We start from the raw sequence: 13,043 nt of genomic DNA on the forward strand, positions 1-13,043 counted from the left end.
TTTCAGTCCATTCTTGCACTGCTATAAAGAAATACCTGAGATTGGGTAATTTACAAAGAAAAGAGGTTTAATTGGCTCATAGTTCTGCAGGCTGTACAGGAATCACAGCAGCTTCTGCTTCTGGGGAGGCCGCAGAAGCTTCCAATCATGGTAGGAAGTGAAGGAGAAACAGACACATCTTACATGGCCAGAGCAGGAGCAAGAGGGGAGGGGGAAGTGCTACACACTTTTAAACAACCAGATCTCTTGAGAACTCTATCACTATATAGTACCAAGAGGGGATGGTGCCAAACCATTCATGAGAACTCTGTCCCCAGGATCCAATCACCTCCTATCTGGCCCCACCTCCAACACTGGGGATTATAATTCGACATGAGATTTGGTAGGGAAACATATCCAACCCATATCAGCCACATACGGTGGCATGAACCTGTGGCCCTACCTACTCAGGAGGCTGAGCTGTGCCCATGAGTTGCAGGCTACAGTGAGCCATAAATCACACCACTGCACTCCAGCCTAGGTGATACAGTGAGACCCTTTCTCAAATAAATAAATAAATAAAATTATAAGCTACAAACAGTACATATAGAACTATTATACATATATAGTAGTAGGAGCTCATTAAAATATATATGTACACACATACATTTATGTGAACATACATTTATGCATAAAGAAAAGTCTGGAATTATAAAACTCAAATTTATACTAACAACAATGAACATTTACATTGCAGTTACTATGCGCCAAGCATTATTTCTAAATGATTTTTCATATATTAACTTGTTTAAACTACCAAACATTCCTATGAGGTAGGCACTATTTTCCATATTTTATGAATGAAGAAACTAAGAATCACTTGTTAAAATGAGCTAACTGGGAGTTGGGAGCAAGATGGCCGAATAGGAACAGCTCCAGTCTCCAACTCCCAGCGCGAGCGACACAGAAGACCGGCGATTTCTGCATTTTCAACTGAGGTACTGGGTTCATCTCACTGGGGAGTGCCAGACGATCGGTGCTGGTCAGCTGCTGCAGCCCGACCAGCGAGAGCTGAAGCAGGGCGAGGCATTGCCTCACCTGGAAAGCGCAAGGGGGAAGGGAATCCCTTTTCCTAGCCAGGGGAACTGAGACACACAACACCTGGAAAATCGGGTAACTCCCACCCCAATACTGCGCTTTAAGCAGACAGGCACACCAGGAGATCATATCCCACACCTGGCCGGGAGTGACCCACACCCACGGAGCCTCCCTCATTGCTAGCACAGCAGTCTGTGATCTACCGGCAAGGCAGCAGCGAGGCAGGGGGAGGGGCGCCCGCCATTGCTGAGGCTTAAGTAGGTAAACAAAGCTGCTGGGAAGCTCGAACTGGGTGGAGCTCACAGCAGCTCAAGGAAACCTGCCTGTCTCTGTAGACTCCACCTCTGGGGACAGGGCACAGTAAATAATAACAAACGCAGCAGCTCTGCAGACGCAAACGACTCTGTCTGACAGCTTTGAAGAGAGCAGTGGATCTCCCAACACGGAGGTTGAGATCTGAGAAGGGACAGACTCCCTGCTCAAGTGGGTCCCTGACCCCTGAGTAGCCTAACTGGGAGACATCCCCCACTAGGGGCAGTCTGACACCCCACACCTCACAGGGTGGAGTACACCCCTGAGAGGAAGATTCCAAAGCAAGAATCAGACAGGTACACTCGCTGTTCAGAAATATTCTATCTTCTGCAGCCTCTGCTGCTGATACCCAGGCAAACAGGGTCTGGAGTGGACCTCAAGCAATCTCCTACAGCTACAACCTACAGCTGAGGATCCTGACTGTTAGAAGGAAAGCTATCAAACAGGAAGGACACCTACACCAAAACCCCATCAGTACATCACCATCATCAAAGACCAGAGGCAGATAAAACCACAAAGATGGGGAAAAAGCAGGGCAGAAAAGCTGGAAATTCAAAAAATAAGAGCGCATCTCCCCCGGCAAAGGAGCGCAGCTCAATGCCAGCAACGGATCAAAGCTGGACGGAGAATGACTTCGACGAGATGAGAGAAGAAGGCTTCAGTCCATCAAATTTCTCAGAGCTAAAGGAGGAATTACGTACCCAGCGCAAAGAAACTAAAAATCTTGAAAAAAAAGTGGAAGAATTGATGGCTAGAGTAATTAATGCAGAGAAGCTCACAAACGAAATGAAAGAGACGAAAACCATGGCACGAGAAATACGTGACAAATGCACAAGCTTCAGTAACCGTCTCGATCAACTGGAAGAAAGAATGTCAGTGATGGAGGATCAAATGAATGAAATGAAGCGAGAAGAGAAACCAAAAGAAAAAAGAAGAAAAAGAAATGAACAAAGCCTGCAAGAAGTATGGGATTATGTAAAAAGACCAAATCTACGTCTGATTGGGGTGCCTGAAAGTGAGGGGGAAAATGGAACCAAGTTGGAAAACACTCTTCAGGATATCATCCAGGAGAACTTCCCCAACCTAGTAGGGCAGGCCAACATTCAAATCCAGGAAATACAGAGAACGCCACAAAGATACTCCTCGAGAAGAGCAACTCCAAGACACATAATTGCCAGATTCACCAAAGTTGAAATGAAGGAAAAAATCTTAAGGGCAGCCAGAGAGAAAGGTCGGGTTACCCACAAAGGGAAGCCCATCAGACTAACAGCAGATCTCTCGGCAGAAACTCTTCAAGCCAGAAGAGAGTGGGGGCCAATATTCAACATTCTTAAAGAAAAGAATTTTAAACCCAGAATTTTATATCCAGCCAAACTAAGTTTCATAAGTGAAGGAGAAATAAAATCCTTTACAGATAAGCAAATGCTTAGAGATTTTGTCACCACTAGGCCTGCCTTACAAGAGACCCTGAAGGAAGCACTAAACATGGAAAGGAACAACCGGTACCAGCCATTGCAAAAACATGCCAAAATGTAAAGACCATCAAGGCTAGGAAGAAACTGCATCAACTAACGAGCAAAATAACCAGTTAATATCATAATGGCAGGATCAAGTTCACACATAACAATCTTAACCTTAAATGTAAATGGACTAAATGCTCCAATTAAAAGACACAGACTGGCAAACTGGATAAAGAGTCAAGACCCATCAGTCTGCTGTATTCAGGAGACCCATCTCACACGCAGAGACATACATAGGCTCAAAATAAAGGGATGGAGGAAGATTTACCAAGCAAATGGAGAACACAAAAAAGCGGGGGTTGCAATACTAGTCTCTGATAAAACAGACTTTAAACCATCAAAGATCAAAAGAGACAAAGAAGGCCATTACATAATGGTAAAGGGATCAATTCAACAGGAAGAGCTAACTATCCTAAATATATATGCACCCAATACAGGAGCACCCAGATTCATAAAGCAAGTCCTTAGAGACTTACAAAGAGACTTAGACTCCCATACAATAATAATGGGAGACTTCAACACTCCACTGTCAACATTAGACAGATCAACGAGACAGAAAGTTAACAAGGATATCCAGGAATTGAACTCATCTCTGCAGCAAGCAGACCTAATAGACATCTATAGAACTCTCCACCCCAAATCAACAGAATATACATTCTTCTCAGCACCACATCGTACTTACTCCAAAATTGACCACGTAATTGGAAGTAAAGCACTCCTCAGCAAATGTACAAGAACAGAAATTATAACAAACTGTCTTTCAGACCACAGTGCAATCAAATTAGAACTCAGGACTAAGAAACTCAATCAAAACCGCTCAACTACATGGAAACTGAACAACCTGCTCCTGAATGACTACTGGGTACATAACGAAATGAAGGCAGAAATAAAGATGTTCTTTGAAACCAATGAGAACAAAGATACAACATACCAGAATCTCTGGGACACATTTAAAGCAGTGTGTAGAGGGAAATTTATAGCACTAAATGCCCACAAGAGAAAGCAGGAAAGATCTAAAATTGACACTCTAACATCGCAATTAAAAGAACTAGAGAAGCAAGAGCAAACACATTCGAAAGCTAGCAGAAGGCAAGAAATAACTAAGATCAGAGCAGAACTGAAGGAGATAGAGACACAAAAAACCCTCCAAAAAATCAATGAATCCAGGAGTTGGTTTTTTGAAAAGATCAACAAAATTGACAGACCACTAGCAAGACTAATAAAGAAGAAAAGAGAGAAGAATCAAATCGACGCAATTAAAAATGATAAAGGGGATATCACCACCGACCCCACAGAAATACAAACTACCATCAGAGAATACTATAAACACCTCTACGCAAATAAACTGGAAAATCTAGAAGAAATGGATAATTTCCTGGACACTTACACTCTTCCAAGACTAAACCAGGAAGAAGTTGAATCCCTGAATAGACCAATAGTAGGCTCTGAAATTGAGGCAATAATTAATAGCCTACCAACCAAAAAAAGTCCAGGACCAGATGGATTCACAGCTGAATTCTACCAGAGGTACAAGGAGGAGCTGGTACCATTCCTTCTGAAACTATTCCAATCAATAGAAAAAGAGGGAATCCTCCCTAACTCATTTTATGAGGCCAACATCATCCTGATACCAAAGCCTGGCAGAGACACAACAAAAAAAGAGAATTTTAGACCAATATCCCTGATGAACATCGATGCAAAAATCCTCAATAAAATACTGGCAAACCGGATTCAGCAGCACATCAAAAAGCTTATCCACCATGATCAAGTGGGCTTCATCCCTGGGATGCAAGGCTGGTTCAACATTCGCAAATCAATAAACATAATCCAGCATATAAACAGAACCAAAGACAAGAACCACATCATTATCTCAATAGATGCAGAAAAGGCTTTTGACAGAATTCAACAGCCCTTCATGCTAAAAACGCTCAATAAATTCGGTATTGATGGAACGTACCTCAAAATAATAAGAGCTATTTATGACAAACCCACAGCCAATATCATACTGAATGGGCAAAAACTGGAAAAATTCCCTTTGAAAACTGGCACAAGACAGGGATGCCCTCTCTCACCACTCCTATTCAACATAGTGTTGGAAGTTCTGGCTAGGGCAATCAGGCAAGAGAAAGAAATCAAGGGGATTCAGTTAGGAAAAGAAGAAGTCAAATTGTCCCTGTTTGCAGATGACATGATTGTATATTTAGAAAACCCCATTGTCTCAGCCCAAAATCTCCTTAAGCTGATCAGCAACTTCAGCAAAGTCTCAGGATACAAAATTAATGTGCAAAAATCACAAGCATTCTTATACACCAGTGACAGTCAAACAGAGAGCCAAATCAGGAATGAACTTCCATTCACAATTGCTTCAAAGAGAATAAAATACCTAGGAATCCAACTTACAAGGGATGTAAAGGACCTCTTCAAGGAGAACTACAAACCACTGCTCAGTGAAATCAAAGAGGACACAAACAAATGGAAGAACATACCATGCTCATGGATAGGAAGAATCAATATCGTGAAAATGGCCATACTGCCCAAGGTAATTTATAGATTCAATGCCATCCCCATCAAGCTACCAATGAGCTTCTTCACAGAATTGGAAAAAACTGCTTTAAAGTTCATATGGAACCAAAAAAGAGCCCGCATCTCCAAGACAATCCTAAGTCAAAAGAACAAAGCTGGAGGCATCACGCTACCTGACTTCAAACTATACTACAAGGCTACAGTAACCAAAACAGCATGGTACTGGTACCAAAACAGAGATATAGACCAATGGAACAGAACAGAGTCCTCAGAAATAATACCACACATCTACAGCCATCTGATCTTTGACAAACCTGAGAGAAACAAGAAATGGGGAAAGGATTCCCTATTTAATAAATGGTGCTGGGAAAACTGGCTAGCCATAAGTAGAAAGCTGAAACTGGATCCTTTCCTTACTCCTTATACGAAAATTAATTCAAGATGGATTAGAGACTTAAATGTTAGACCTAATACCATAAAAATCCTAGAGGAAAACCTAGGTAGTACCATTCAGGACATAGGCATGGGCAAAGACTTCATGTCTAAAACACCAAAAGCAACGGCAGCAAAAGCCAAAATTGACAAATGGGATCTCATCAAACTAAAGAGCTTCTGCACAGCAAAAGAAACTACCATCAGAGTGAGCAGGCAACCTACAGAATGGGAGAAAATTTTTGCAATCTACTCATCTGACAAAGGGCTAATATCCAGAACCTACAAAGAACTCAAACAAATTTACAAGAAAAAAACAAACAACCCCATCCAAAAGTGGGCAAAGGATATGAACAGACATTTCTCAAAAGAAGACATTCATACAGCCAACAGACACATGAAAAAATGCTCATCATCACTGGCCATCAGAGAAATGCAAATCAAAACCACAATGAGATACCATCTCACACCAGTTAGAATGGCGATCATTAAAAAGTCAGGAAACAACAGGTGCTGGAGAGGATGTGGAGAAATAGGAACACTTTTACACTGTTGGTGGGATTGTAAACTAGTTCAACCATTATGGAAAACAGTATGGCGATTCCTCAAGGATCTAGAACTAGATGTACCATATGACCCAGCCATCCCATTACTGGGTATATACCCAAAGGATTATAAATTATGCTGCTATAAGGACACATGCACACGTATGTTTATTGCAGCACTATTCACAATAGCAAAGACTTGGAATCAACCCAAATGTCCATCAGTGACAGATTGGATTAAGAAAATGTGGCACATATACACCATGGAATACTATGCAGCCATAAAAAAGGATGAGTTTGTGTCCTTTGTAGGGACATGGATGCAGCTGGAAACCATCATTCTTAGCAAACTATCACAAGAACAGAAAACCAAACACCGCATGTTCTCACTCGTAGGTGGGAACTGAACAATGAGATCACTTGGACTCGGGAAGGGGAACATCACACACCGGGGCCTATCATGGGGAGGGGGGAGGGGGGAGGGATTGCATTGGGAGTTATACCTGATGTAAATGACGAGTTGATGGGTGCAGCACACCAACATGGCACAAGTATACATATGTAGCAAACCTGCACGTTGTGCACATGTACCCTACAACTTGAAGTTTAATAATAATAAATAAATTTAAAAAAAAAAAATGAGCTAACTGACTTGTTAAAGGTTGCGTGACCTTGTTAAAGGTCACTTAACAGTCACTTAGCTCATTTAAATAAGTGATTCGTTAAATGTCACACAATCAATTTGATAATCATCAGTTGTACACTTTCAGTGGGAATCTTCACAATGGTACAGGGGCTACTCTAGCACCCCCTCCCACCTCTGCCAAGTGACAGCTCAGATTCATGGGAACCAGACTACATGGGTGGGCATGAGAGACCACTCTGGCTTAGAAGACCTAAGTGTCACACAGGAAAACAATATCTTTTGTAACTGTTCATGGCTATGGACGGCTTCTAAGTCCCTTCAAAGTGAATGCCACTTTCATGCCACTCTGCATTCAGGGAAGCCCCTACTTGTGCTTTTCATCAGATTATTTATAGTTCATTTATGGTCCTCCTGGCCCAGTTTACCCAGCTTGCCAGTCAGAGTTAATATCTATTAAAAGCAATGTTGTCTGGTATATAGCAGATGTTCCATCTTTATCAAGTTTACAGGGAATAAACTATAGAGGAAAATTTTATATTGTCTGTCAAAATTACAAATTTTATATATATATATATATATATATATATATATATAGCCCAGCAATTTCATTTCTAGAAATTTATCTTTCAGATATACCTATACATGTGCAAATGATATATGCACAAGATTAGTCATCATAGCATTATTTGTAGTACACAATATTGGAAATAACCTAAATATCCCCATAATACACACACACACACACACACACACATATACACATTTTAGTTTAGATATTTGACCCTTCAAATCTCATGTTGAAATTTGATCCCCAGTATTGGAGGTGGGACCTAGTGAGAGACGGTTGGGTCATAGAGGCAGATTGCTCATGAACAGATTGATGCCATCCTCCTGGTAATGAGTGAGCTCTCACTCTATTTGTTCCCAGAGATGATTGTTAAAAAGAGCCTGACACGTTCCTCCTCTCTCCCTTCTTCTCTCCCCATGTGATACCTGTTTTCCTTCCCCTTCTGCCATGAGTAGAAGCTTCCTGAAGCTTTCACCAGAAGCAGATGCTAGTGATGCTTCTTGTACGGTCTGCAGAATCATGAGCCAAAGGAAACTTTTTTCTTGATAAACTACCCACCCTCAAGTATTCCTTTATAGCAACTCAAATAGATTAAGACATTTACTTATACACCATGTACACAGAATATCTTTGGGAAGATAACCAAAAAAACTGTCTCTAGGGTAAGTCAACTGCATGGCTACAAGGCACAGTTGATGTGTTTATTTTTACACTTTTCAAACCATGTGACTGTATTACTAATTCAGAAAAATAATTAGATTAAAATTTTGAAAAAAAGAGACCCATAAAGAACAGCTGACCTTTGAGCTCGGTAGATATATTTAGAGTTTCCCGTGAGCCGGTACAGCAGCAGGAAGACATAGGCACTGCCGGCTACTCCATGGCAAATCCCAGGCCCCTTCTTTAGCAGGCCTTTCTGCCAAGTGAGTTCCCCACACCGAATACATGTGTCCAGGTACTGCGGTTTCTTGGAAACTAGATAAGCTTTGGCAAATAGATAGGCAATTCCTGTGAAAACATCAAAGACATTAGAGGTGACTTTCAGGACTTAATACTTTGGAGCAGAACTTCTAGAACTATAAAAAGCTCATGAGTACTGGTAAAACACAGATTCTAATATTGTAGTTCTGATGTGGGGCCTGAGACACTGCATTTCTAACAAGCATTCTTCTAAAGACCACACTTTGAGTAGGAAGGTGCTAGAATGTTCTATAAGAGAATCTTATTTTCCTGGTGAGATTTTAATTTGTTTTAATTGTATTGCAGGGTTGGTCCCGGGAGAAAGAGCAACATTTTTATTGACGTACATAGATTGATAAAATCTTAAATTTAATTTATGAATAGGTTCATATTTAATGACACATACTCTAGTAAGCATTATGTATATTTGGTTATTTGAAATGGCTAAATATTTGTAATGAATTTGTAGTTTAAAATTTGTAATGTTTATAACTATACACATTTTCTTAAGAGCAAAACTGGGAGTCTTTCCAAGAAAAACAATGCTCCAGAAGGACCTTGCTAAGACTTCTACTTTAGCTGTTAAGTGAGTCCTTCCCACCCTGATTGTTCCAAGGAAAGAACTGTTCCTTCAAAGTTCTTCAACAAAAGTAGTATCAATTACAAGAGAAACAAGAGAAGCAACAGCTATTAATAGAAATGATTTTCCCCAAGTTCTAGGTGTTCATATTCAGTGAGAAGGTTGGTATCACAAGATCACATTCTCTCCTGCATAGCCTACCTTTCTCCTATACAAAAAGTGTGAAAGACTGAAATATAGCTGGTATCTTGACTACCTCATCAATCAGAGTTATCATTGCCTTTCATTGCTTTGACCCTTTGGCTATTTTACAACTCTGTAGAGATAGAAATTGTCTTGTAGAAAACTGATAGTAATGTAAATATTTTTTGTCCCTAGAAGCTCACATTCTGTCTGGTAGAGGTTGACTTCCCTCTGCCTCTGTGGAAGAAGCCAGTTTTGCATTTATTAAGCAAACTTATTTCAGCATTCCTAATGGCCTATATAAATATGTCTACTCTGGATTTTCCTTTGAAACAGTCGTAACACCTTTCTGGTTCCCTCATTAAATAATGAGCTCAGTAAAATGGTTCATTCATATTCTTTTTATATTTATATGAGGGTCATGATTTTATACTCTTTTTAAGTTTATCCTTTAATATACCCTGTGATTAATACTTACATAGCAACAAGCTCTTTGCTCAGTCAGTGCTTTCCAGTCAACTACTGACAATGTTTACCTACAGCATTCTCCTACTTCAGTTTTAGGAACAAAGTATCTTGCACAAACTACAGGATGATATTAAAAGAACTGAACTTATTTAATCATACATTCATTCATTCATTGTGTCCACTCATTTGACAGTAGTCATTGATTATGTACTGTATGCACAGCTCTAGGCAAGGCTGGCATCATGGGCATGCCACCTGTGCAGGCCTACAGCCCATAGGACTGGGACCCTTAAAAGGGTCCCATGTTGAGTTTAATGCTCTGCTATTACCACTTTGAAATTCTTAATAATTTTTCTAAAAAGAACTTGCATTTTCATTTTGCTATGGGCCTCCCAAATTATATAGTCAGTTCCAGGCCTGGGTGATATTAAATAAATGCTAAACATGATTCCTACCCTTCAGGAAGGCACTCTCCAAAAAGGGAGATAAAAATATATGCACATGACTGATACATAATAGGATATATAGTTCATGATGCTGCTGGAACATAAAATAAATGGTTCTCTCAATAATACTAGTGGAATCAGAAAGGTGGAAGTTCCAGGCCGGGTGCCGTGGCTCATGCCTGTAATCCCAGCACTTTGGGAGGCTGAGGCAGGTGGATCACGAGGTCAGGAGTTTGAGACCATCCTGGCTAACATGGTGAAACTCCGTCTCTACTAAAAACTACAAAAAATTAGCCGGGCGTGGTGGCGGGCGCCTGTAGTTCCAGATACTCAGGAGGCTGAGGCAGGAAAATGGCGTGAACCCAGGAGGTGGAGCTTGCAGTGAGCCGAGATGGCGCCACTGCACTCCAGCCTGGGCGAGAGAGCGAGACTCCATCTCAACAAAAAAAAAAAAAAAGAAAGGTGGAAGTTCCCTACAGAGATAATTAGATGGGGCCTTAAATGGAAGGAGCACTTTTTCAGAACTTTGAAGGATACATACAAAATTCCAGGCCCAAGATGAAGTAGGGAGGGCATTCTATCTAGCACCAAGATTAGCAAGGGCAAAGATATGGAGCCAGGAAGGACAAGCCACATGAAGGCTAGTGGGGCAATGTTCTAACCAACAGAACAGTGGGGAACAAGACTAGACTGGGTTCTGATTATGGATGGTTTTACAAATCTAATTAGATAGCTTGGACTGTACTCTGTGGTCATCAGGGAACCAATGGAAGTGTTTTTGTTGTGGATTGGTTGGCTTTTATTTTTGTATGACAATGTGATTATTATGGACAAAATGTCCCAATTTTAGTGGTGTCAGGAGAGACCTAAAGAAGGTAACAGGGTAGCTGTGAGCTGGTTGTTAGCAGAAAGACAAAAATGAAGCCAATGACCTGTACGTTCATCACAGCACTATTCACAGTAGCAAACACATGGAGTCAACCTAGGTGCCCATCAATGGTGGACTGGATAAATAAAATGTGGCACATATATACCACGGAACACTACGCAGCCATAAAAAAAGAGATCATGTCGGGAACATGGATGGCGCTGGAGGCCATTGTCCTTAGGAAATGAATGCAGAACAGAAAACCAAGTACCACATGTTCTCACTTATAAGAGGGAGTTAAGTGATGAGAACACATGGACACAAAGATAGTAACAATAGACACCAGGGCCTACTTGAGGAGGGAGGGTAGGAAGAGGGTGAGGGTTGAAAAACTACCTGTTTGGTACTATGCTCACTACCTGCGTGACAAAATCCTTTGTACACCAAACCCTAGTGACATGCAATTTACCCATGTAACAAACCAGCACATGTACCCTCTGAATCAAAATAAAAGTTGAGAAAACAAAATATAATAAAGTGTTAATTGTATATTATGTAAATTTCACCTCAATAAAAAAAAAAAGAAACAAAAAAGCTTCTTTAAAAAAAACCAAAAGCCAATGAAAGAGAAATTTTGCAGAACTTGGTAAATGTTTCTATATTAATTGGGCATCTACTATATGCCAGGCACAGTAGTAGGTGCTAAGCTCTTAAAAAGTCTCTATCTTCATGGTGTTTTTCAGCTTAACTGGAAGTATTAATTAGACTACGTGAGGGGAAATAGAAGTCTCATGGAAGCACACAGGACAGCCCCTAGCACACACTTGGTAGAAGGAAATGACTTTTAGAGGGGTGACACCATCTAACCTGATTATTGGAGGTTGATAAGGAATTAGCAAGGTGTACTGCATGCTGTTGATGATCTGAATGGATCAGCTTTACGTTACCAGCAAGTGCCTCATTTCCCAGTTCCTGTGAAAGTTGGCAACTAACAAAGCTCACTGCTGCATCTTCTTGAGAGATTTGCCCTCAGAAAAATGAGAGGCTATGCTATGCAGCCACCCCTCACAGGGATGACACAGGGATACAAAATATCGGCTTCCTTGCCTCAAGAGAGACCCAGCTTCTTGATGTAATCTGTGTTTCTTAGCTTCTCCTTAGACTCAGGGTGAAGCTAGTCTCCAGGTAAGACATGCTCCTCTTTGGCCTATTCTGCTTCCCTGCTCCCTTACAGGTTCCTCTTGATACCAAGCTCTAATTTTAGACCCTGAGGAAAGAGCTTGGTGAAGAAGGAGGGCATTACAGCCAATCAAAGGAAGGTGGGTGGGAAGGCCTTGCTCTTGCTGGCCTCCCTCAGGGTCTAGGTGTCTTTCCTAGATGATTGCTTTAGCCTCCTGTCCCCAGGTCTGCCATGCCTTAAATTCATTCTGTGGCAGAGTGAGTGACCTTTCTAGGACCATAATCTGACCATGACATTCTCCTGCTTAAACTACTAAATGACTTTCTATTACGCAGATGCCTTAGCATGACACAGAAAGCCCTTTGTGACTGAGCTCCTTTTCTATTTTCCCACCTCTTCTCCTCCATTCCCTTCTTGAAACTTTTCACTTCAGTAGAACCAAACCACCTACAGTGCTTCCATGCTTCCTACTACCAATGTGGTTCACTTTTCTTGGAACAAGCTTTGTACCTTTCTTGATCTGGCTAACTTACCTTAGGTATCACAATCTCCAGGAAGCCTTCCCCGGACCTGGAAGCAGCATGAGGAACCCCTCTGAGCTTTCATTGATCCTATACAAACTTTAGCACTTACACAAAACCCAATTAAAATTATCTATTTCCATGGCTGCCTCCCCTAATACAGTGCAAACTACTCAAGAGCAGAAACTGTATCTTGTTCACTTTTTTCACACTA

At 41.1% G+C, this 13,043-nt stretch overlaps 1 protein-coding gene across 1 annotated transcript in view; it reads right to left on the minus strand.

Annotated features, from left to right (window-relative positions):
- Positions 1-13,043, minus strand: part of LANCL3 (LanC like family member 3) — a 106,971-nt gene that overhangs the window by 14,798 nt on the left and 79,130 nt on the right. Inside the window, exon 4 of the mRNA XM_008019602.3 lies at positions 8,424-8,631. Within this exon, the coding sequence (XP_008017793.2) occupies positions 8,424-8,631 (208 nt within the window). The remainder of the gene's footprint in view (positions 1-8,423; positions 8,632-13,043) is intronic.

Source organism: Chlorocebus sabaeus, chromosome X (genome assembly GCF_047675955.1).
Source record: "Chlorocebus sabaeus isolate Y175 chromosome X, mChlSab1.0.hap1, whole genome shotgun sequence".
Taxonomy (NCBI): domain Eukaryota; kingdom Metazoa; phylum Chordata; class Mammalia; order Primates; family Cercopithecidae; genus Chlorocebus; species Chlorocebus sabaeus.